This window comes from Lissotriton helveticus, chromosome 2_1 (assembly GCF_964261635.1).
Source record: "Lissotriton helveticus chromosome 2_1, aLisHel1.1, whole genome shotgun sequence".
Taxonomy (NCBI): domain Eukaryota; kingdom Metazoa; phylum Chordata; class Amphibia; order Caudata; family Salamandridae; genus Lissotriton; species Lissotriton helveticus.
This window is the reverse complement of record NC_136059.1, coordinates 1961138581-1961165803: the sequence shown is the minus strand read 5'-3', so window position 1 is coordinate 1961165803 and position 27223 is coordinate 1961138581. Positions and strand designations below refer to the sequence as shown.

General features: G+C 44.1%; 1 protein-coding gene across 2 annotated transcripts in view; it reads left to right on the top strand.

Moving 5' to 3' along the window:
* The window catches only part of PRMT9 (protein arginine methyltransferase 9), a 302633-nt gene extending 278330 nt beyond the window's left edge, over positions 1-24303 (top strand). For both annotated transcript variants that reach the window (XM_078676899.1, XM_078676900.1), the window contains exons 11-12: positions 3934-4056; positions 19438-24303. In XM_078676899.1, the coding sequence (XP_078533025.1) occupies positions 3934-4056; positions 19438-19662 (348 nt within the window). In that variant the 3' untranslated portion in view covers positions 19663-24303. The remainder of the gene's footprint in view (positions 1-3933; positions 4057-19437) is intronic.
* Positions 24304-27223: the final 2920 nt, after the last annotated feature.

Genomic DNA, 27223 nt, shown 5'->3' with positions numbered 1-27223 from the left:
GTTTGTGTGTTCATATTGATCAAGGAAATGCTCCATTAAAGGTCTTTCCAAGTGAAAGTGACTTCCACTCAAGGGATTTTTACATGGGGTCAGGTTAATTTTGATAACCTCCAAGTTTTAACATATCACAACCAAAGAAATTACTTTGCTTAACCTATACATACATGCTCATTATTAAATGACTGATTAATACTTGCAAAGCAATCCACCGGGATATTCCAATATATTTTATGTAAAATGGCATCTACCCCTTAACACTGTTGTTTTAACAGGAAGTGAAAGCAGACTACTAATACCCCACTTTTAGTGATATTAGAGAACACATTTATAATTAAGTAGCAGGTTATCTTTGTCACTGTTCTTTCTGAATAAGCTCCCAGTTTCCCATTTTTCACAAACAATTGCTATTGTTCCCTAGATGGCAGATGTAGACCCATTTGTCCCTTCTATTTCTAGTCTAAGTGATGATCTGACAGTATAAAGTGCTATCTTCCATTTTCTAAAAGAGCAACATAATAGGATGCAAAAGAACTGTCAGTATCACAGAAATGTTTTACATCAAAAGTCAGGAGAAAAGGCCCTCACTTTTTCTTCAGTCTCGCCTGAGCCAGCGCATGCGCTGCTCTGGCGAGACATTTAGGAGTGGACTTTTCAAAGTGCCACCACGCTGGTGACAAGCTTGCAGTTACGCGCATGAGCTCGCGCACCGAGCTAGCGCACAGCCGCCAGATGGCTTTGGAGCACAGGCGCCATCTCGCGGGCACCCTTTCAGTCCGTGATCCCTTTCGCGGCCGCGTCACTTTCACGGCTGCGCGGCCAATGCAGCACTCGCACTCAACAGTCCCCCTGGGGCACAAGCAGGCATCCACTTCGGCCTGCTGCTCGCAAGCGCGCGCACCACTCTGCCGCACGGCCTATGCTTGTTGATTTTACTAAAAGTTTACATATTGTATACTAACCGGGGCTTGCCTCTAGTCTAGGGCACTTGTAAACCGCATCTAATATCACCCACCTCTCTGTGCGAAATGCTCCTGAAACCAGGTCAGTTCCGCTTGTGTGGTAACATGGCCGGGTGCTCCCCTGCTTGGCTGGATGAGAAACGAACATTTGCTTTGTCAGTGTCCAGTTGTGCCATTTAATTAGCTAGCATGCATGTAGCCTGTCAGCTGTGGAAGCTCTATAAATTCCGAAGGCTCATGTAGGTGAATATGGACGAGTTTCTGTCAGCTACTGTTTCCGGGAAGGCCGTGAGTGTTTCTCATGCTGTTTACGAAAAAAACAGGGTCATTAAAGGGATCGACTGCGTCTGTCCGTGAAGTCTTGGCTTGGTGAATGATAGACACATTTCAGTGCACAGCCAGGTAATATATCCTGAACGCCATTTCTCACAAGCATCATAATACATTGCCAGTGGCTCAAACCGAAACTTTCAACATGTTTCTTTCTGTGAGGCACGTACGTTTGTGAGAAAATAACACGTTGAAACTGTTTACACTAAATATGCTGTCACAGTACATTAATGTGCACCTACACAAATTAACTGCCTTTAAAGTGCATGTGTCTTCAAAAGTGCCAAGTCTCGTAGTTTTCAAGTGATTCCACTTAAACGCCGAATATCCACCCCACTGTGTACCGCTGCCCTCTCAGGGGATGCCAGAGGCTGGTTGCTATGCCGACGTTTTAGTTTTGTTAGCAGTAGTGTATGCCCAGGAGAACATCAGGGACAGGGTGTTTGTCTGTCTTCCTGCCACACATAAGCAACTATAATCTTGTAGATGCCGCTTAAATATGGATGATGGTGATGGCAAATTGTAGGCACTTCCTCACCTCATGGGAATTCTTAGGGCAAGGGAAGCATTTTCAAAGTGCATTGATGTTGTTTCTACATTTAACAGTGCAGCACAGGAAACGAAGGAGAATACTAACAGTCCCCCAAACTCTGATTTTGGGATAATTTCCTCCCAATTGTACAGACTTTTTAACGTTGTGCATTTTCAACAGTGAGAACTTAGTTTATTATTTAAAACTAACGTAAAAAAGTTCAACTTTTCTATGCATCCTCATAGAAAACATAGTAGCGAATAGCACGGGCAGTTTGGGTGTTGGTTGTTTTGATGCTTTTATTGCCTGTAGATAACAATGGAAAGCTGTTTTGTAAGGGATGATCAACTGCTGTGCAGAGGGAATACAAGTAAAGAGCTTTGAAATCCTCGGGTGTTGAGCACAGCATACTAATAATTCTGCATCAGTATCAAGAGATGTGAAAAACTGGCGTTCCAGTAGTTCTTTGTAGTGGAACTTACTGCAGATCATCTCTGTTGCGAAGAGTTTTTCCGCTCTAGACACAGTGACATTTTGCTGTTTTCCATCTGCAGCCCCTGCAGCTTGTATGGTCAAGTGGCCCTCGATGTAGGTTCTCCTTGTTTTTTACTTGTCCCAGTGTCGATCTTGGTAGGTATCCTATTAATTATGTTCAGATTTTTATTAGTCTTGGTCTTAAAAGTCCACCCAGTCACCCGAGGATGAGCATTTTCTTCCCAGACCCTTTGAGCATGCCACAAACTAGTGTAAAAGAAAAGAAAGTGATTAATGGAATGCTTGAATTAATCTCAGCCATTGGTGAGCGCTCTGCCCACTTTCCAATCCATCATTTTTCACCCACCATGCACCTCAGTTTGGATACAGCTATGGGCAAATCAGCCTTGACCCTGCTCCCATGGGAATAGTCCACCCTGCACTGCCAAGCAGTGTCCTCCCTGAACCAGGATACACGCAACCCAGGAACAGTTTTACCCTTATTATAGGCTCATCGGCCACTTGTAGCATGATTCCAGTATCACTGAGCACAGGACCCAGGTCTGGGCGTACCCATCACACTTAGGGCATATAAAAACAAAGTCAAGAATGGAATGCTTGACGTAATCTCAGCCACTGGTGATAGCTGTCGCCGCATACCAGTACAACATTTTCCCCCACCATGCCATCAAATGGCACCAAAGTTAGCTTTGTAAAGCGTGGCTGAACCATTGCTACAGAGTAGCTATTTCTGACTCTATACCACATGTATATGTGTATTCACTGAAAATTCTTTATTAAAGCTAAATTATGGCTACTATCGCTCATAGAACTAAAAATCGTTTTTAAAAACCTGTGAAATCCACTAAAAGACAGTGTCAGTGAAGGTACAGCTACAGGTCTTAGTTGAAGAATAGCAAATATTCACCTTCACCAGTTAGGATTAGCAACGCAACCAAACTCACCACAAAGCACTAATCAAGTCTTCACATGTGATATCATTGATGATATTACAAATCATCTTGCCCCCTGTCCCTTCCTGTGTCTGCGAAATAAAGAGGGATAGCATGACTTGTGGCAAGCCTTAGGCTTCTGTATTGCTCCACACACTGTTTCATGAGCCACTGAGTTCACCAGGAAAAGCAACAGGAGTCTCCATTCGCTAGCATGCAGATTATACTAATTTTGTCTAAAAACATAAGTCATAAATTATATTATCATTCTACACATTCCCCTTCAAACTTGGATGTGGGATTGCCAACAGGTTTCTGAATCCAAGTCTCTAAAATGAATTTCCCTCCTACCCCTGAATCTGAAGATCACCAAGACACATACAGGTGCCTAAAGTATTGCACGAAAAACAAGCATTGGCATAGCCAATAGGTCTCGCTTTTTGGACCCTATTTAGTTATGCAGCAGAATATCCTTGGTGCAACAACACCAACTGTTGCATGGCTAAACACTTATAAGGTCCCAAATGCGAGACCTATTGCCTATGTCAATGCTTGTTTTAGTTTGCAGGGACATTGAGGTGTGTGTTGTAGCCACTGTAGATGAAACTAAAATGTTTAATTGGTGGCACCAATGTTGCTTATAGGTGTAAAATATAATTTTTTCTGATGATATTTTCCACTTTAGGTCCCAGTTCATCTTTTCTTGAATCTTTCAACGCTGCCGTGTGTCCCATTGAGCAAGCCAACAGAGTTTATAAGGCTGGATCTCATGAATCCCTATTTAAGTGATTGCAACAGAGAGGTTACGGTAAGATAAAAGGAAATGCTGCAATTAGGAATGAGGCAGAGTTTATCATTTGTAATGCTTTCAATAATACTAGTTTGAGTTTGAGAAATGTAACCAATGTTTTTGAAGTCTAGTTGACGAAAAGGGGAGGGGGTCTACAAAAGCACTGCCAAAGGAGGTGGATGGGACACATGACTTAGAAAATTATTAATTTCTGATAGTCTTCACCGCAGCCCCCTCACCTTGTGAATTTCCCAATTTTGTGGAAGAGGCGTGGCGCAGCAGCCAGGGCGGCTTACTGCGGAACACCGGGGCTCACGGTTCGATCCCCAGCCGCAGCTCAGCCCAGCACCATGTGACTCTGGGCAATAGCTCGCTTAATCTTCCCGACGTCCCCCAGGACCTTGACACCCCTAGGGGTATTTGGTCACGCTTTACAAATACCAGTATTTCATTTTCATCCTCGGGCGCCATACTGTAGCTGAAGTTTTTTCTCAGTATTGCTCCCACGAGGCAGGAAGTGGTGTTGTGTGACTGTGCATCGACTTTCTCCTGCCGCAGAAGTGACGTCGGAGTCACGTATATGCTTCATCCCTGCACGATTATTGCAGGTTTCTTTCTTTCAGTGCCTTCGAATGCGGATCTGGAGCTCACATCCAACCTTTTTCTTGTTTTATGACAAACTATTTCCTGTTCAGAATGCAAGTGAATATGTCCCCACCAAACACTACAGAGTTTACATGTTGCAGGGACTGTCACAAGCAGATGTCTGTGGCAGACCCCCACCAAGTACCTTTCTGGTTCCTAGGGTCCTTGCATAACTCAGTCCTGCTGGGACTGTATCTGGATGAACCCGTGGGAGATGAAGGAGCACAACGCCGAGCTGTGTCGCCGAACACTATTAGACGGTGGATGTGGACCTATTCCTGTTCTCTGGGGCACTTCCGCAAAAGATTCTCCTCACATTTCCAAGTTGTCAGGTACGTCAATGTCTAAAAAGAAACACAAGAAGACGAAGCAAGATTATCCCCCTCGTATCACCATTCACATCCCGGGAAGTTGTGGGGACCTCAATGTGCCTCTTGTTCTCGATCTTGTACCGAGGAAGAAGTTCTACAACTTATCCCGATGCTCACCAAGTTTCCAGGCCCATATGCAACATCACAGTGACTACAGTCCTTCTAATCAGCCATGTTGACCATCTTCGCCACCCTTCCGAATCCTTTTGGCACACTTGTTCCAAGGAGGCACTGGTTGAAATACCACTCCGAAGCACAAACCAGCTTTAAACTCTGTGCTACGGCCCTTGTTGAACCTGAGTGCATTGACACTGGTACTGATGCAGGAAGAGGAGGAGGAAATAATTGTGTTATCTGACTAAGGCAAACCTGACATGACCTCGTACAAAGTTGCATCTCCCACAGCCAGTCCAACCATATTCTGATTTTGACAGAACACTTCCATTACTCAAAACTAGCTCTAAAATTCATCCATTTGGCTCAGGTTCGGATCATAGTCAGCATGGGTAGGATGAATCTGCAAATGACTGGTATGATGCATCCCATTACTATGATGAAGACAATCTTTATGTGGACCTTTAGGAGGTCAGTGGGTTGGACACCACCCTGGGACACTGGTCCTTCTACAAAGGAATCCAACTTTTTCACAGTGGGTATTTGATTATCTGCTGACATTTTCGACCTACATCTTCCATCTAATGAGGTCAAGACCAATGTCCTGATAGAAGTCCTGCAGTCTATGTAGGCTTCCACTGAACTGCTTCCTCCCTTTAATGAAGCCCTAGTAGACACACCTATGGACACTTGGGCCAATTCTTATTATTGCCTGCAGGTTAATAGACAAGTGTCCAGAAGAGACCGAAAAGGTGGGTCTCGAGGTGTAGGTGTAACACAGCACTCTACACCTGTACGTTTGGTGGTCCAGGCGTCCACCATTGGCCTAAACTCTAACGTATTCCCTACTATACCTCCTGATAGGGAATTAAAAAGTATGGAAACATTCAGGAAGAGGAGGTTTTCCTTGGTCAGTCCGCCCCTTTTGGGCAGGGCTGTGTGCACCAGTGTGGTGTTTCAGCGTCACACATGGTTGTGATTCACTGGCTTTTGGGGTGACGTTCAGACAGCACAAATGGACTTGCTAGACTCTGCCTTGCAGTGTGTCAAAGACAGCAGGGCCACATCATATTCCCTCAGCTTTTCAGTATATGCAGCACATCTTCGGAGGTTGGGTCTCCTGTCTTCCCCTATTTCAAGAACTGGCTGTTAAAGGTGAGCTCGCCACAGTCCATCATAGACCACCTCCATATGACGAAGAACCTTCTAACATATTTGGGGTTCTTGATCAATGTGCTCTGAGACTACTTAACCTCCTGCATTCTACTTGTCAACTAAACCAGATGGCATATGCAGGTTCTGCAATGAGATCTGTAAGTCTTGGTGGGCTCAGTCCCAAGGGAACCTGTCAGAATCCATTCAGGTTTTGGAGGAGATTGCAAAGACCTACAGTGGTTGCTGCTCGTCCACAGTTGGACCAGCTGCAGATCTCTCACCCTACCCCACCCAGAGCAGACTGTGATGACACACATGTTACTAGTGTGTTGAGGAGTTCATCTGGGAGAGGTGGAAATCAGAGGACTCAGGTTTGTGGCGGAGACAAGCCTCTGCATCAATCTGTGAGTACTGGTAAAGGTTATTTGTTGTCCTTTTTGCGTTTAGTGGACCAGCCATACCTGTTGTGATTCATTTTCTGAAAAGTCTTGTTCATAAATTTCCCCCCAAATCTTTTGTAATGCCGCAGTAGATCCTTATTTTCAAAAGCATCTATTAAACCTGATGTTCAACATCCCCATAGCAGCTACTTGGTTCACTCCACATACGTTCCTAGACACTATTCACCAGACACTATTTTGTTAGATGTCTTAGCATGTCATCAAGCTAATTTTGGCCAAGCTGTGTTGTGAACTCTTTCAGTCTTTTGCAACATCCTCTGACTTAGGAGAATTCTGCTTTACAGGCTATGGAGAGCATGTGTATCTATAGCTACACATGCCAGAAACAGAATATGTTCCTTACCCTGTAAGCATCTGTTTGTGGCTTGAGGTGCTGTAGATTCACATGCACCCACTCTCTTCCCTGGAAGCCTATGGTTGTTGCAGATGTCTTTCACTGTCTCATTTTGCTTCATCTTCGTACTCACCCGTGCACATTACCAGTCATAAGAGGAGTCACTATACCTTGTGACTCGAAAGACGACTGATGAAAACCAAGTTGCACATGTCCGAGCCTAACACTAGAGTATGCAGAACATGTGAATTCACAGCACTACATGCCACCAACAGATGCTTAGAGGGTAACTAACATATTCCCTCTCGTGGATACATTTTCTAATTCCTCATCGCCCTCCCACCTCCATTTCCTGTCTAATGGCCTCTTTCGATCATCCATAAAAAGCCCCAAATTTATAGATCTGCACAAAATCACGTCAGATCAGTTATTTAGCTCTGCGTCACATGGCACAGACAGAGTCAAGAAATAATCTAATGTCCGCGCATTGGGGTTGAGTATATATGTGGCTCCGGCATCACCCCCAGGACAGGACGAAGTTGATGCGGAGCTGCATGACAGCACCTGCTGTTTCGGGTGAGCAATGCCGACAAAAAAATCTCTAAATTCAAAATGGCACATTGGGGTATTCAAAAGGTTTGGAATATTAGGATGAGAGCATCCACCAGAAAGAGCATTACTTAAGGTCAGTAACTTGTTCAACAGTGCGCAATGCTGTCTGGAGTCATACTGAAGGCTGATAAGGTTACACTACACCTATCTATTTGTTGGCATTTTAACAATGTGGCAGATTTACTAAATGATTGTTTCACTCACTGAATTACCAGACATTTTGTTTTAGACATTTATTTTTTTCTGTTGTTGTTAAACGTTCTAAGGACAGCTGGTTGCTCTCATCTCTGCGTCTCGAACATTTGGGGAGAGAATCTGAGCAAAACTACAGACCCTGCTAAAAAGGGAGTAGGTGGCAGATGAAGTCATATGTAGAGCGCAATTTTAGATACTGATTTTCATAACTTTTTTTACTGACAGGGCATTTTTCACTAAGGGGGAGGCACCATAATACCAGCTCCACCATGTTGAAGTTGCTGCTGGATTAGGAAGCTTACCAAAGAGCATGCCAAGTGGAGATGGTGCTAAATATATCTGGCTTGCAGTTCAGCCCTTAATGTATACAAATGTTCTCGTCACTAAAACCTATACAAATGTTCTTGTTGGACATACTTTTTAAAGTTCAAATGAATAAAGATTTATTAGGAGGCCTGAGAAAAATGAAGACGTTTCCTTTTGTTGTGACTGAACAAAATGCTCTCGAAATCTGCGAGTATACCTTTTAAACTTGTGTATAATGTGAGTGTGCAATACGTGACTTGGAAAGTTGCCTTCTTAATTGCTTTAACATTTGGCTGAAGGATTCGTGAGTTCCAAGCTCACTGTACTGAAAAACCTTACACAGGTTTCCACCATAATTAAGTTTCTCAGTGGTCTTCCAAATGTTGTCTTATTTTCATATCTGGCTGTTTAACTGTTAACTTTTCCAAATCCTTTCCCCTCATACAGTGAGGTCCTTCCACACAGTGGATGTGAAGAGCCCCAATTTAATTCTTAGTTGCAGCCAAATAAATTGTATTTATCCTTGTAACTAAGGCAATGCAAACAAAATAGTGCAAAAGGGTGAGAGGCATACAACAATGTGAAAAAAAGAGAGCAAAAGAAAATCCAGAGCAATAACTGAGATTCTGATGGATATTTGTAACTGCAGATTCCTCCCCTTTTGAATATTACCCAGACATTGGACTGTATATGAAAAACTTCACAGCCGTGCTCCAGCAGCCTGTACGACATGGCACCCTGTGTGCTGACATCAGTTCCTTTCTTTTTGAACTCCACTCCTAATTTTCATCAATTCTGATCAATCTCTAAAGTTACAGTGTCCTAGGAAAACAAGCCCCCTCCTAAAACAGGCTTTAAACTGTGCCGCGAATGCACAAAGCAGATGTCTGTCACGGGCCTGCACAAGGTTCCTCTCTGATCCCTGGGCTACAGCCCCAACTTTTTAAGTTGTGTAACCAAAATGCCCTTATGCACTCAAAGGCAATGGGGGGATAAGGTGGCAAAGCTCTATATTGCTGAACAAGAAGAGGTTTCAGGCGAAGCACATGTCAGGGTCTTGCTCAAAGTTGTGCTCCTGGTTCTTGTCCTGCCTCTCCCGTGGATGGTCCACTTCCTGGTCTATCTCCTCTGGTAAGTCAGTTCACTACAAATGCACACCTAAAAATTGGAAGCGAGACTCTACCTCACCCCGCCACTCTAGTTCTAAAGAGAAGGCGTAAGGCCATCAAGATGAACATTGCACCCGTTCTACCTCTCTGCCTGTAGAGCCCATTCCTTAGCTCATCGTAACTCCCCTGATTTCCCCAGGTCAGTATAACCCACAACAGATTGCAGCCTTCAAGGAGGCCATGCTGCACATTTTAAATGCAATATCAGTTCCCTCCGAAGCGCCTTCAGGGCCTCAAGGAGCCGCAAGGGCTCCATCCAGTGTCGTATTACTGCAGAAGGGACCTCTCCCGAAACAGTCTGCCCCCTTGGGACTCATTCACGGGCCCATACCAGTTTCGGTACAGTCTTCCACACCAGCTCAGATATACACACCGGTTTCCACCTCACCAATGCGGATGGATGACCTGGATGGATGGACACCGATGCAGAATCCCAAACCAGCCGTGGCCCAAGCTCAACATAGATTACAAAAGCACAACATGTAGCCTGATTCTAACCCTAATGCTTTACCATGATGCAGCGTCCAGCTGAGGAACCATTCTCTTTGTGGCTCTGACTGAAAGTGTGCATTTTGTAGGTAGTGTCCCTCATGATTCTGATGATAAAGAGATGGGAGATACTTTGCTCCTCATTATGCTGATGATGCATTATACCTACACAATGCCTGTGGTTTGGAAAAATTTCCTGAAACCGAGCTTGACTCATGACCAGGACCCCAATGGAAGAAAGTGTTGTGTATACAGAGGTGGTCAGTAGGGTAACTGAGATTGCCCTTCATTGAAACAAAGTCAGATTTTCTCACAGAGATTCTTCAACCTGGGCCTTCCACCTCTGAGCCATCAATTCCATTTAACAAGGCCCTTGGCAACATGTTAATGGCCGCATGGTCAAAACCCTGTTCTTAACCACTGATTAGTAGACCAGTCACCTTTCGACATAGATCTACGCCTGAGGAGGCAGTTGTTTTGATTACACAGCAAACCCTGCATTTGAGAGCTTCATAATGCATGCTGCCACTAGCCAGGTTAATCGTAACTCTTCCCTGACCATTCCCGTTGGCGGGGCATCCAAACCGGTCAAAACATTTGTCAAAAGAATGTTTTTATCTGCAAGTTTGTCCCCAAGGTCCTTAAACATGCTTGTTCAGCAGATAAACATATGCTCTCTGGGATATGGCCAGCGAGATAATGCTGGCGGTCCCATATTTGAGTTTCTTTGCCACAAACCATGCATGACCGAAAGGACATTATGGTCATTCGTGTTGGTCTGTATAATAAAGATTTTATTTCTAGGGATGTTGGTAGCAATGTAGTCTTGAGAAGGCATGATATACAGGAGTCCTTAATGGACATGCCCTCTGATGCGGCCAGACATTTTGAAAAAAGGCAGACCTTTCTAGGAAGGTACAAAGACAGCAGAGCCACAGCACGATCCTTAGATCTTAAAGAATTTCCCCACCAATTCTGCCGGTTTAGAATTTACTCCAGGGGATTTGCATACAGACTGAGGCTGCCATCGCAACTGGTGGTGCAGTAATCAATTCATTCCTTTTGTGGGCCACCACTGCGGTGCCAATAGGCAACATACATGAAAACAGGACCTTAATTTCATCTACAACCTATTTTCCTCCCACACCAGAATGAACTTCGGAGGAGCACTTACAAATTCTGATGTAGGAGGTACTTTTATTGCTCTCCAAAGGTGGCATGGAATGGGTACCAGATAAAGGCAAGGGATGTTATTCCCACTATTTCCTGGCATAGAAAAAGGATGGACACCTCAGGCCCATTCTGGACCTTTTCCCACTGAATTACTTCCTGTGGAAGGACACTTTCAAGATGCGCACATTAACTGACATTCTGTCAGTTACAGAACAAGGAGACCCAGGAAACGCTTGGACTTGCTGGAAGAGGGGATGTCTCCGCACTCATTGCTGAGATTCCACCCTGAGTGCGGAAACTCCCCCATGACTGTGGGGCCTCTGCCACGAGAGCGAAGACCCTTTGTGAATCAGGCCCTCAGTGTGCTGTGTTCCAGCTCGGCCTTTGTTCGGCCCCTTGGCTGTTCACAAAAGTGATGGCGGTGGTCGCTGCCAAATCTTGAAGTTCGGGAGTATATGCATTCCCATACATCGACTGGCTGCTCGCCACAGTCACTCGTGTACCAACTCCAGACGAAGGCCAGCCTCTTGACATTGTTGGGGTTTTACAATAATGAGCTGAAGTCAGAGGATCATATTTATGGGGGGTACTGTTCATAGTGGCATTCAAAGCCTTAATCCTTCTGTATATGTTCTCACCACTTTATCACCTGCCTGGGGTACTGAAGAAAATGAAGAATGAATGGCCCCAAGTCATTGTGTGTCTATTTTCACTATAGCACTGGTACCTCGCCTGAATCTTTAGACCTAAGTACTGGTCTGGAAGAGTGTGGTATCTGGAGCTTCTCGGCCAGACCAGAGCTTCTGCAACCTACACCTCCATGCGTGTAAATTGAGTGGCAGCAGTTAAATACATTTGATCTTCCTACAGAAATGATGGATGTCATCATTGCTGCCAGACACCCTACCACTAAGTCAATCTATGATTAGTGCTGAGATAAGTTTGTTTTCTGCAATACTGGTCACTTGCAGGCTAGACTGTCTGAAGTCCTTTTATTTGCACTTTCATAGTCCCATCTGGGCCTTGCAGTTGCAATGGAAAATAGTTGTCAGCCTTCTAAGCTTTTCTTTATTTCAACTGCATTTTTTTAAATCCCCAAGTGTGATGCTGTCTACAGAAGGTTTGAGACATATGTTCCTCCCTCCCAAACCAAGCCCCCTGCCTCCCAAGCCATCTGATGCCTCACTGGAGCCTTAACCTGTTCTTGACTTTCGTGACATGCAACCCCATTTGAGCTTATGCATAGTTGCTCCATCAGAGTCTGAATTCTAAAAATGTCTTCCACATTTCCATTGCGTCAGTGAGCTGTCAGCGATTTATAGGCGCTATCAGTCCAACCTCCTTATACCACATTTCTTTCCAGATAAGTTGACCTTTATTCCGAATGTCATGACATACTTCCATGTTGGCCAATCGATCACAGTACTGACTTTCCTTATGCTGCCTGATCCTACAAATAAGAGAGGCTGCATCACCTTGACCAAAAAAGAGTATTGAATGTTTACTTGGACCGCATGAAAGACCATCATTTTGATGAGCAGCTCTTTACTGGGTTTTGATGGGCAAAGGAAGGGCAAGGCAGTTCAGAAGAAGACCTTGTCATGAAGGATAGTCTTTTGTATCAAAATCTGCTATGCTTTGGACAAGAGACAACCCCCTGAGGCCCTAACTGCTCATTCTATTCAAGCCAAGGCTGCGATGGTGGCACTGGCATCAGGAGTATTTGTCTACTAACCTGTGACATGAGCAAAGCGCTACTACCTCGATTGCCAGCTCTTGTGGAAGGCTCACTTCGTCTGCTCGTTTTTTTAGGATTTTTTTGATTTAGGCCACCCCACAGACCCTCCACCCTGGAGAGGTATTGCTTTGGTATCTTTTCAAAAAGTGAGGAATCTGCGGTTCGCAGTGTGCATCAGAAGAACAACTTGCTTATCTTTGGTAACGCTCTTTCTGTTGGACACTAACTGCAGATTCCTCACTACCTTCCCACCTGCTTGTTCTGTGTAGTGGCCTCTTTAACATCATAAAAGATCCTAAGTTGGAGATCAGCAAACGGTCAGCAACAATTGTTCTACACTTCCCATGTGAAGGCGCTGTAAGGTAAAGAAATAAGAAACTGACATTAGTGTGCCGGGGGTTGCACTTTCCGACACTTTTGGATTGTGACTTCAACATGGAGCCACATGGCACCTTCTGCGAGGGTGCAGGAGCACTGCTGTAAAGTTTTTGTAGATCCAGTCTGGCACCTGGGGAATAGTCAAAAGGTGAGGAATCTGCGGTTAGAGTTTGAGAAATGGATTTAATCCCCCAGGTTTTTTGCTTCTTAGACTACCTGGTATAACAACTTCAGTAGTGAGTGAGTCCCACTGCTGGAGTGTACCTCACTATATTCTCTGATATAACGGTTATGGAGTGGAAACCGCCAGTGTCCCCCTTTTAAGAGAAGTTGTGGTACTGCGCTACAAGGGTAAGAGGTTGTGGACTGATTGCATGTGAACATCTATGCAGATATGTGCGGGCTGAGTGTTTGAGCCTAACATCTAACTTATTCCAGTATCTATGCACAGGATTGCTTGTTGCAGAAGAGACCCTACATGGATTGGTGGTGACCTCGAGTAGGACTTATATTGTGAGGTAGCATTCATAGTATAGGTCTGTAGTGGTTAACTGAAAAGAGTGGGTGCTTTACTGAAATGTATATGATGGGTGAACTCTGAAGTACAGTTTTGCCTACTTGGCCTAGAGATTCAGATGAGGGATCAATCCTGTGGTAAAAATAGACACACAGTGTAGATCAAATGTCACCTTTGTGATAGCTGCACTCCTCTTGGCACATAAAGACTTGTCATATTTCTCTTTCCTTAGCTCATATTTGGATTCCTGGATTTTGTTCTCCCTGCTGGGCCAAGTTGATTACTCTGCTGACCAGCAAGAGGACCAAATGTGTAAAGATGAATTTTCACACCGCTGTTGTGTTGAAGAAGAATATTTATTGAACACAAGATTCCAACACATAAAATGGTTCAGGTCAGAGGGGACACCTGGGAGAAGGTCTCGTCGCCTCAGTCATCAGCTGTCATCTAGCAACATGCCAGAACGTCTAGCGGTTGACAAGACACAGGGGAACAAGTATGGTGTACTTGAGCGGACAATAGGATAATAAATCACAACACATCTTCCTCCTTGCAGATGGTTAAATGAACAATAAAAAAACCAAATGTTATACAAGGTAATGAAAAGAAAACAGCGAGGATAACGTTTGCAGACACTAAGGACGTAACCCATAAGAGCGAGAGACTACTGAGGCCACACAAATTAATCGCGCACATAATTCCCCAAGTGTCGTCGATAGAACTACAGAGCGTCCCGTTCTGCTGGTACTGTGAAAGGACAACCCACCAGCAACGGTGGAAACGACTCGGTACACAAGGGGGATTCATGAGAATTAACCTGTGAGTGCGCACCACAGCTCTCATCTTCATCCTCCTATCATCTGCCCCTTTCACACACGCGAACAACACTTGTGTGAGCAGTGCTAGAATCATGAACAGCCTGGCTATGATCAACCCTGGGCATTGAAACATCAACATGTTTATACGAAGACAAAACTGAAAAGTGCCAAACCCTTCCATCCCTCAAAAAAGTAGAATTGCAAAACACCTTGCTGACAGTAAGGGTTTGGGTAAACTTACTCTGTCCCTTTACAGTGTGGATACTTTTTTTGACTCTTACAACGTCACCCACTCTCAAGTGCACTGGCCTGCTACAGTGTTTTTTGTCAAACCTCTCCTTACATTCCACTTGAGCTGCCTCCAGTTTATGTCTTACTTGGCCAGCTGACCAATCCACTCATCTGGCTGCTGCCAACCAACCCAAGTTGTCCTTTGATATAGGAGTTCCGCCCCTCATTAGTTCAAAAGGACTGTTACCCGTGCTGTTACACGATGTGATGCGATACACCCACAATGTCTTTAGGATTTCAAGTTTCCAAACCAGATTATTGTTACACGCTAACTGTACAATACCCTTGCTAACACGGTTGAAGCGTTCCACAGCGCCGTTGCCAGCGGGGTGGATAACATTTTTGGAAGGGCCGGGCGAACGCGGGGTCGGTTCCCCGGCCGTGGACAATCATCCTCTAGACCCTTTCTGGGATGTGCCTCCAGATTCCAACAGTCTTCGTTTTATGGGGCACAGTCCTTTTTACCGCAGAGGCAGAGAAACCGTTCAAGACCTTTCCGGGGTGAAAGAAGAAACAGAGGTTAATCCACAGGTAAGAATCTTCAAAGACCCTTTATATACCCCTGTAAAGGTGGGAGGGAGCCTAGCCCTTTTCTCTGGGAACTGGACTATGGTAACTCCAGATCCATGGGTTCTAAAAACTGTCATGGGTTACAAAATAGAGTTTGTAGATCTCCCCTTCCAGACCGAACCTACTCGAGAGATAATCTTTTCTCACGAACAGAGGAAATTAGTTTCCCAAGAAATCAAGGAATTCTTGTCCAAAGGTGCAATAAGGGAGAGCTCACAGAAAGGTTTTGTTAGCAACATATTCTTGGTCGAAAAGAAAGACAAAGGGCAAAGACCAGTGATAAATCTGAGAAGCTTGAATTGTTGGGTAACATACCACCACTTCAAAATGGAAGGGATATACCTCCTAAGGGACATTTTAAGGAAAGAGGACTGGTTAACTCGCCTAGATTTAAAAGATGCGTACCTGACTATCCCAATTTGGGAGCCACACAGGAAGTTCCTTCAGTTCACTTGGGAAGGGAAACTATGGGAATTCTGCACCCTCCCGTTCTGGCTTTCTTCGGCCCCTTGGTGTTTCACCAAGGTACTTAGTCCGGTGGTAGCTTGGTTAAGGGAAAGGGGCGTGAGATTAATTATCTATTTGGACGATATCCTTATTATGGGTCAGTCCAAGACGACGGTGGCTCGCCACACGGATCTTGCCTTTCGCTTCCTTCAACATTTAGGATTCGTGATAAACACAAAGAAATCCTGCACAGTTCCAAGTCAAGGAACGTAGTTTCTGGGATTTATGGTCAACACCCTGAATGCAGAGTTGAAATTACCAAGGGAAAAGATGAAGAAGCTCCGAAAGGAACTCAGAAAGGTGCTGTCATTGAAATCTTTTCCTTTGAAACTGTTGGCGAGAATCCTGGGTCTCCTCTCTTCAACCATCCAGGCAATTTTTCCACGCCCCCTACACTACAGGGCTCTTCAGAGACTGAAAGCGAAGGCTCTCAAAATCAGTCTCTCCTACTCACAACTGATTTCCCTAGATCAGTATTCAAGGAAGGAATTGACTTGGTGGCTCAAGAATGCGGAAGCCTGGAAAGGCAGGGCCATCTTCGGAGAATCCCCAGATTTAATAATAGAGTCGGATGCAAGCTTAGAAGGATGGGGCGCTACATGTGGTGGCACATCGATAGGGGGACGTTGGACTCAGGACGAGAAGGATCTTCATATCAATTACTTGGAACTCCTGGCAGGTTCTTTTGCAGTACGGAGCTTCTCTCTGTGAAATGCTGCATTATGCTGCGCATGAACAATGTCTCTGCAGTGAAGTATGTCAACATGATGGGGGTCCACGATCCAAGGGTCGTACAGAAGTAGCGAAAGGATTCTGGGGCTATTGTTTGAACAAGGGACTCTCTGTTCCGGCAGAACATATTCCTGGTTTGAACAATGGCGTAGCGGATTGGTTCTCGAGAAATTTCAGGAATTCCAGCAACTGTTAGTTGGACGAGAAGGTTTTCTTGGCAATTCAAAACAGATGGGGTCCCTTCGGGACGGATCTTTTCGCGGACCGGCTGAACACGCAATTGAAAAACTGCTCCAGCTGAAAACCAGATCCTCAAGCTTCTGCGGTGGATACCTTCCTCCAGGACTGGCGGGGGTTGAAGCCATGTGCCTTCCCGCCGTTTGTCATGCTTCCACGCCTTCTCCTACATGCCCGTCGTTACGCACAGGACATGGTAGTAATATCTCCTCTTTGGAGGTCGTGAGCATGGTTCCCATCCATTCTAGAGATGTCCGTAGACTTTCGGATTCTCATTCCACCTTTCAGGGAAATTCTTGTGGGTCCAGAGGGCGAATCTCACCCTCTCATAGAGCAAGGACTTATGGTTCTGACGGCATAGAGGATTTCAGGCGTCAATGGAAAATCCCTGGACTTTCGCAAAATGCTTTCCAACTTATTTCTGAATCCTGGGCACCGGGAACTTGGAAAGCATATCGACTAGCGTGGGATAAATGTGTTCGCTGGTGTTATTCAACAACACTATGAACCAGTTTTATCTGATTTAGTTCACATAGTTAATTTTTTATCAGAACTTTTCGCTTCTGGCCTATCTTACAGGACAGTTAATGTATATAGATCAGCCATAGCCGTGGGTCATTCCCTTATTGATAGTGTCTCGGTGGTACAAAACCTTTTGACAAAGAAAATTATGAGAAGTATTAGGGTTCTTAATCCTCCAACCCCTATATATACAGCTTTATGGGACGTAAGAAATGTTTTACACCTCTTGTCCTCCTGGGGTGACAATGCTAACCTTTCCCTTAAACGTATCTTTTTCAAGCTTACTGTCCTACTTTGTTTAATCTCTTTTAGACAAACCTCTGATGTTAAGGCCTTGGACATTACTTCCAGAGCTTATCAGCCTGAAGGAGTTTGTTTTTATCTTAAGAAAAGGACTATGACTATGTCGCCTTCTATTTTCTACCCTTCTTTCTCTCTGAATGAAGATTTATGTGTTGTCAAGTGTCTAAAAGAGTATGAAAAGAGAACTGCCCCCTTGAGAGGGGATGTGAGTCAACTTCTGATCTCTCACAGATTCCCTCATAAAGCGGTCTCATCTCCCACGCTTGCAAGTTGGGTGAAATTAGTGATGAGTGAGAGTGGTGTGGATGTTTCTATCTTTGGTGCTCACTCCATGTGAGGTGCCTCGGCTTCTAAAGCCTTTATGTTCGGTGGAGGCCTCCAAGATATTCTTAGAGCTGCTGACTGGTCGAATGAGAGTATGTTTACATTTTTTTTATTTCAGACCAATCAATATTGTGATTGATAATGTGCTTAATTCACTTTGAACTTGCATAATGTTGGCCTCTGTGTCATGCCATAAAATTTAGATTTTTCACAGCCTGGTGGGCAGAAAATCTGGATTTTATTAAAGACGCAGAGGCTAAGATTATCCCACCTCTTATCCCGCCCTGGGTTTATTCTTTGACTTTATTATGTCTCATTTTTCTTTCAGAATAATCCTTCTTTAGATTCCATTTACTTTAAGAAGTTTCTATGACATTTCAAGCTATGTTTCCTTGTTCGCAGCTTCAATATAATAAAGAAGGAAGATGGATGTGTGTTCATGCACTTTATGCTGTATTAGAATGTTGGTTTGAGTTCTTTATTCTCTCCATTGTTACTTCTGAGCTGTGGCAATAAAGGAGAATGTGCATAATCTTAGCCTCCATGTCTTTAATAAAATCCAGATTTTCTGCCCACCAGGCTGTGAAAAATCAAAATTTTGCACTGCAAAATGTAGATAAATACAGGAGCACTAATGAAAGCTTGTCTTCATGTGACACAGCAGAAAGTTCTTACAACATTTAGTCATTAAATGCTGTGAGGTTGTAGATTTTTGGGCAGATGTTAAAGCAATATACTTAGTAACTAGTCACTCTTTGAATGTGGACATTAAAAGCATCATTAGCTTGGATTTGAAGCCTATTGGTTGGCTAGAGGATAAAGAAAAATGGAAAAGTATGATGAAATCATTTATTTAAATCTGTACATTTAACTTCTTTTTTCTCGGTTGTGAGGGTATCTTTCTTCAAAGCAAATGAAAATCTAATTTAGTCTATCTAGGAGAACTACTTAGGCTTAGGCAATGATTGATGGGTTTCCTGTAAGCAACTGTGAGATTTTAGATTACAAGTAAATATTTTATTTAAGAAATCATATGTCAGACTATCTGTAGGAAGCTTCTGTTTGCCAGGTTTTCTTTCTCATTCTGCTTTTTATTGTTTGTTATACCACAATTTAACAATTCTGTATGGTTTTCACTTTTAGAATTTTAAGTTTTCTCATAACCTGCAATTTGGATACATTTTTGCATAGGAATTTCCATTTTTGACTCCTAAGTTGTCCTAAAATATATGTTAAATTAAAAAATAGATTCACTTAATACCATCTCTTTTCATCATCTCTTCTGCCTCCAAAACATTGTCATCATTAAACATATTTTGTCTGTGATCCTTCCTGGCTACTCAGTGTGATTATATACAAAACATGAATATATGTAAGATTACTTAAGGTTGCGAGTTGTTCATTACCTCATTGTAAAACAATGCTTTTATTATTTCAGGTGGAGGTTTGTAAATCTGGCCATGTAACTGCTGTTCCATTTTGGTACCATTTATACCTGGATGAAGAAGTTAGCTTGGATACCTCTAGCGAATCTTCACACTGGAAACAAGCAGCAGTAGTTTTGGATCAGCCTATACCAGTGACTGTGGGAGATGTACTTCTGCTTGCTGTTCAGTACCAAAAAAGTAGTGTCAACATTACGGTGAAGAACTATCCCCTATGATAAACTCCACTTTTTGGCTTTGGGAAAATAGCGTGTTGTTAAAGTATTGTTTTAAGTTTGGATTTCACTTTTATCACTACCTTCCCAGCCTGAATTGAAGCACATCTGAGATTAAAGTTTTATTGCATTTTGGACTACATATCATGACCAAACCTATGTGATTTAGTGCTTGGTTGTCTTCATTGGGGTAGATTTGTTTACAGGATGTCTTGTGCATTGAATTACCTTCCTGCTACACCTGTTTTCTGTCTGAAGTATATATCTAGTGTTGAGAGTTCCCATCTATGTTTGATGGTAAGGGAGGATAAAATGCATTTTTTATCCACCCATATGAACTGAAACCCCTGCCTCCTATTTTCTTTCTTTTTCTTTTAACAAACCCACGTCTGGGCCCTTTCGATATATATATTTTTCATGTGAGGTTTAAAATGTTTCAAGAAATGTACATGGCATGTGATGTGCCGAACCGCGCTTATGTTGTTGCATTCAATGTCTTTATGGAAGAGAGTGATTTTTTTTCCTTTAGGCATATTTTTTGTTATGTGGATTTATGGTTTTGTAGTTTTCCCCTACTACCTAGCTACTTATAAACTGACAAATTTGGTGTAGAAAATATAGGCAAGGTTACTGATAATGTTCATTATTTTAATCCTTTGTCCGTTAAAATGTAGTCATCAAAACATTACAAGGATTTTTGAACTCACAAATATTTGTAAATTATACCTGTAATTGGTTAAATAGAACAGATCTTAATTTGCTGACTTTGCTGACTTGTCTTGTTAAGGATCATGTTGAAACTATGAACATGAGCAAACACAACTTAGAAGAGATAAGCTTTAGCCATGCCTACAGCAAGTTTGTGAATGCTGCAACTTTCACAATTGAGTTCTGTTATGGATAATTTTTTTGATAGACATGGTTCTCTCAACTCATTTCTTACTTTAAAATGTTTGTCCTTTTTTGTTTTGCATGAGGACCATAACATATGCATTTTTCTCAGTTTTTTTTTGTTTGAAATAGTTTCACGGATTATTATTCTTCCATTACAATTCTCCTTATGATTGGAAGATATATTTAATGTAGTAGAGTTTTATGGACACTGAAATTCTAGACATACGTTGTGTGTTTGGAAAAGGGAGGTTTACTACATCGATGTGAGGGACAAAATGCAATATCTACATCAACTGACTATCACCCTTGTAAAGATATTTACTGGTTTGAGTTTGCCTAGTTAGCAATGTTGCATTTGTTTTACATGAACTTTGACATGAAGCTGACAAACATTCATTACTGTATATTTCTGTGCTTGAGCAGAACACCTGTGTTTGATATTTCAAAGCACTATTGTACCTCAAAAGCATACATTAGTTAGTACATGGAATTATGTTGCTGTATATGAAGCGATAATGCACTGTATGCTTCGCTATTACCAAAGGCATCTTTCAAAAATCTGTTCTGTTATACAGGTTACCATACTCCACATTGCTAACAAAAAAAACATATTCATATTTGTATACATCATTTAGTTGTGAGCTTTTTTGTTGCTGAATACTCGGATAATTAATTTTTCTTAATTTGGAAAGTTGTATTTACATGACCATAACATGTCTACCATATGAATTTATTATTAATACTTGCATTGTGACCCAGGTGACACATTCTAAAACCTACACTTTATGAAGAACAAACACTGTACATATTTACAACCACAGCATTCCTATTTTTAGGGGTACATTTACTATTTTGGAGGATGGACTCAGTGTATAAACACACCGGCGACCACAAAAAAAAAAGATATTTTTTAACCTTTTAGGCAATTTTAAACCAGTATAGCACCAAAGTTGTTTTATGTGTTAATATCTTAATAAACGCACCTACACCGTAGCTGATTCCTATTTTTATATTATGATGATCAGTAAACCCTTAGTATAGTTCTTCCAATGACAAAATCACTAAAACAATTCCACTTAACATGATAAATATCGGGCCTTACCTGTCCCACTTCCCACTGGAGTTATGGAAGAAATTAGGTTTAGAATCTGTTCCTCTCCATCTACTGGAATGCTTTTAATCTGTCCCGTAGTGTGGCGTGATGCTTTGCGGAGTTGTAAGAACAGCACATGCTGCACCCCTTTTGACTTCACTCCAGTTACAGCACATCATTTTAAAATACTTTGCCTAAGTTTAATTTAAACCTACTGCAAAAACTGTCTTGTATTTGTACTTCCTTACAAGCAAAAGCAACAGAGCTATCGGCTGTAGTTCCTTATCCAGTACTTATACTGTTCCTGACTGTCCATTTCTCTAAAATACATGCGTGCAAGTTTGGTATGGCTTTCAAACGTAAGAAAAGTGTACTGGTAAATGTATTTTAGTTTCAAATAAAACAACATTGACTTATAGTTTCTCAAAAGGAGCCATAATTATATGAAAGATATGAGAGCCGTTCAGGCGCACATGCTCGTGGAAGGAGCTGCTGAGAGGAAACCACCAGACTTGTAAAGGGAAATGTGTGTGCATTTCGGGATGGTCCAGGATGCCTGAATACAGTTGTTCTCCGTGCAGACTGGATTACTCAAGAGCAGAGCAGCTCGTAAAATTCCGACCAGACAAGGGAACATCTTTTCTGGAGCTTTCGTGTTTTTCTTAAACCCAGTGGCTATGCTTCAGGCCCATTCCCAGAGCTCTCTTGCAGGGAACTCATTTTTGCTGCAGTCCTAGCATGCATATGCAAGTATTTTTAGGCAGGGAATAGCCAGCTTTGACAAAACAAAGAAGACAATGTGTAACACTTCAACTACCGTTGTGAGTGTTTCCTGGAAGCGTACTTTTATTTATTAGTTTGGAGTGAGCTAAAATGGCCGCCGAAGTAGGAGCTGCTTCTCGCAAGCTCCGAGGCTCGGGTTCCCATTTTTGGGAATATCCCTGCATTAGCCCGGCTTCGCGTGCCCGCAACTGATCTACTCTTGGAGGTGGTTGCGGGGCTTCTGCGGCAACTTACCTCTTCATCTGCCCGATCCTCAGATGCTTCTTTGGCGAGCTGTACCTGATCTCACCTGGGACACCCCACTTGTTTTCCGAGCCAGTTTCAGGTAGGAGCATCTGGAGCTCTGTTATTGATCTGCTGTCACTCGGGGTCAGAGGCTGCAGCTGGGCTCTTTGCGACCAGGCAGTCCCTCACGCAGACTTCCCTTGTTCATCAGGAGTTGCCGGAGGACGCCCGCTGTGCCGTGTGCATCTCGACATGCCCTGATGCTGGAGGAGAAAGGGAGACTGCAAGTGCGTTAACCGGGGCCAGCTGGGAGAGAATCCAACATGGAGTAAACCTCTCCTGGGGGACCCAGAGAAGCAAGTGGCGCCCAACGGTACGGTGAGTGCAACAGCGCGAAAGGGGAGATGCGACAGCTGCCATTTCCCTCCAGCGCAGCACAGCATGGGGAGAAGCTCAGACTACCCAGGAGAGTCCTGTTAAGGCTGCCTCCTGGCTGAAGTAGCTGCAGCAATGCCCGATACCTGCCAGAGAAAATATTTTTAACTCCAACTCCTGACGAGATTGCTGAATCAGGCGGTGCCTCACCTTAAAATGGCGCCTGCGGAGGACGCACTTCTCGTGGTAACTCTGGCCTTCAGCTCAGGTAGCTCTTACACATTAGCGACGAGACACTTCCCCTTTCCCTGGACCATCATTGTACTACTGACCCTAATTTGGCAGCTGCATAGGCTTTAAGGCGACATCTCCGATTGAGGCAATCCAGGAGACACCTGATGAAGCGAAACGAATACCCTAGGGGCCCCTGAAAATACAAAGGGAAAAGATAAAAATGGAGATTGGCCAAATGGAAGCCCTGGGGCAGAATCTCTTGCCTGACCTCACAGTGCTCATTTTCCTCAATGAGCCACTACTCTTGGACAAAAATTGGACCTCGACCAGACCTCGAGCATATCCCCCATCCGGCTCTTTAGCTTCTATAGTGTAGATCAAAATGGAACCCAACACACATTAATTTACTGATCGTCACCTACTACCATCAAAATCGGTTGAGTAGGAGCAGCAGTCTCGCAGGCTACTGAACCAATGACCTAACTCGCATTTACCCTTCCACAGTGAGGGTCTTTCTCTACCAGCCCGACTGTCCCTAAAATGGCCTCCATAAGTGTGCCCTTGTCCAAAGCACTCCTACTCCCCTTGTTGGGGATGGATCCAGCATTTATGCCCTGGAGTCTTGAGGCCCCTCTGCGAGAGTACACAGCGACAAGGGAGTCACACATAGCTGAGGACTGGGAAAGATCCCCTTACTGCTGGGAGCCGTCTCCTACCCAGCCGGACGTCAGACACTGTTACTTCCTCGTCTCCATGCTGTGTCTCTAACCCCCTCCCCCACCTCCTCCCTCCTTCATTCTTTGTCTACTTCCCGTATTCCTTTCCTCTCTCCCCTGAATTTCTCTCCCGCTGCTCGCTTTGTTTATCCTTATACCTATGCTATGCTTTTGTAACTCATGTAACTACGCTCCAGCAACTGATGTAAATGTGTAACTTTATTCTGAAACAATGTTCTTCCTCATGTAAAGCGCTCTGATACATCTGAGTCTAGCCAGCGCTATATAAAACTTTTCAAATAAATAAACTTTTCAAATAACGAATTAAGACCACTGTTTTAATTTATGAATGAACGGTTTTGAAAAGTTGGCATGATCTCATTTAAACACCTTAAATTGACTTTTATTTTAGTCATGTCATGCAAAAACATAATTGACATTACAATTTAATTAGAAAGCTAGAATTTCAAACCTTTCATGTAATGGGAGTGCGGTGAATATTAGGCAAACAAAAAGGAAGCTGCTATTCAAATATGTTTTTCATGAGACTATTTAAGATTGTTAAAAACACAATATGGGCACCTTTGTATTGTTAATGGCTGAGGGCCATATGTATTAAACTCCCTTTTTGCGTTTCCCAATTAGTGATTTTTCGCGAATGCAAATTGATAATCGCAAAACAGTATGTAAATAAAAGCTCGCAAAAAAATAGCGATTCAGTAAAAATCGCTATTTACATTGAGATATGCCAAATAGCGATTCCTTAATCAAAAAATCGCAAAATTGCGAATTCGCAAATCTGAGAATCGGAAACTCAGGTGCAGCTTGATGACATCACAACCAGGAAGTGTGACTACCCATGCTGCATCTGAGTTTCAGCAGCACAGTGAGAGACTAAAAGCTGAGGTGAGGGATCACTGCAGTGCTACACTCAATGGCAGAGACTGGAGACATGGCCAGCAAGGACAATCAGCAGCAGGGGGAGACACCCAGAAAAAAGAAACAAAAAGTTCTCAGAAAGTGAACTGGAGGTCCTGATTCAGGAAATGGTTGAAAGCCATGAGCACCTTTTTGGCAAGAAGTCCCTGCGTGTGCCTGAGACACGCAAGAGAAGGATATGGGCAGGCATCCAGCGTAAAGTCAATGTAATTGGCGTCACCCACCGAAGCATGGAAGACCTCAGGAAGCGCTGGTATGACATGCACCAGCACTCAAAGGAGAAAGTTGCTGCCAGGGTGGAGCAGGCTAAGAATACCGGTGGTGGGACCTCTACTGCCACCGCTTCAACACCACTCGAGGAAATGGTTGAGGGAACCCTGCTTCCGGAGAGTGTTATGGGCGTGGCAGACCTGGACAGCTCCGACCACCCGGAACCAAGACAAGGTAAGAAGCATGCCATCACACCCCTGATACCCCCTACTTCCTCCTCACACCCAGGAGAGACCCAGGTTCACAACAAAACCATAAGTCCAGTGCAGGTACACAAGCACACACAGCAATGCATTATGGGAGATGTAGTCACATGCACCTAACAGTGGAGCATTGACACCCAGCCAGTCCCAAACAGTGAAATTTAATGCATGACAAATGCAAGGCAGGACAGAAAATGAATGTGTGCATTTACGTCCACAGCACCAGCAGAAACACAGGGAACAGTCAGTGGAGGCGAGGATGAATCCCCCAACCCAGAGGCGACAGGGCAAGAGGAGGTGGAGGTGGAGGAGGAGGAGGAAATGGAGGAGGAGGGCAGCCCAGTTATTCCTCCAAAACGCAGAAGGCCGATTGCAGTCCCACCATTGCCTCCGCTGGAGGAGGAAGTCCAGGACACCGATGTCGATGTCCAACCAGTCCTGGGACAGCCAGAGCCACAACACCGTGCAAGAGCACGTGCAGATCCAATACCGCCAATACCATCCAGGCGCAGGGCACGTGCATCCACTAGTGCAGCAGTCACAGGAGAGGACACAGTCTTCAGAGGGCTGGAGGGGCACATGTTAGAAGTCCAGTGCCTGCAGGCAAGAAACATAGGTCAATACAGAGGCAAATCAGGGTTGGCTTCATGGGCATGACGGGTGCCTTGGAGGCACTCTGTGCTGAACTGAGGGCGGATCGTGCTGCTAGGCGCAGGGAGATGCAGCGCCTAGACCTCTACCCCAGGGTGGTAAACCGCCTTTCCTCAGCGACCAATGTGCTGTCAAGGCGCAGCATCAGTATGCAGCAGGAGGTGGCACACAGCAGCCAGGACGTGGCAAGTTCCTGGTACAGGTGACATGTGCTGTGGATCAGCTGCCACTACTGGCCCAGGAGTCCTCACTCCAACAGACGAGGACGCCCAATCTGGCAGGAGCTGCATTACACCCCCGCCCCCCCGGATAGGCGCCTTAGTGTGTGTCACAGAGGGGCTTCTGAGACAGGTGAAGAGGGCACTGTACACCCACAGCGAGGGGCTATAGGCCGACAGCGCCGCAGTTGAGGTGCTTAGACTTTGACATGGAGATGGGTCCATCAACCCAGTGTACACGGACACTTGGTCCAGATTGGTCATTTGCACTGTGATTCTAACATGTGCTGGGCATTGAAAAATACATTGTGTGCTACACAGGCTGTATGCCGATATATATCCTGAAACTAAAGGAAATTAAACACAGTCTCGTAATTGATATTTAGCATTGTGTCATGTTTTGTTACCTAGAAATAGTTCTGTGTGATCTCATCTCACCTCTGGCGCCCAGCAGCTGCACCAATTACACCGCCTGGCATGCGTCCTGGAGCTGGCCCCTCCTCATCTGATGATTCCGATTCGCTGAGCTCCACTGGTGTGCCTTTCCTGGTGGCGATGTTGTACAGCATGGCACACGCTACCACTATCTTGTGACAGGTCTGGGGGCTGTATTGTAGTGCCCCTCCACTTTTATGTAGGCATCGCAATCTGCTCTTGAGTATTCGGAAGGTCCGCTCAATGATACATCTGGTTGCTATGTGGGCACTGTTGTAGCTTCGCTCCCCAGCGTTGGCAGGATTCAGGTAGGGAGTCCGTATGTATTCAGGAACTGCATACGCACTGTCACCTGTGGGGTGGGAGGAATATGGTTAAACACTGTCATGCCAATGCTATCCTTTACTAGTGGGTCCTTTGAACAAATGCAATTACCTAGTAGGTATCCCTCACCAAACTCCCCACTCGTGAGTTAACGGTGTATCCCACTTTGGCGGAAGATATAGGCGTTGTGTGTGCTGCCTGGGT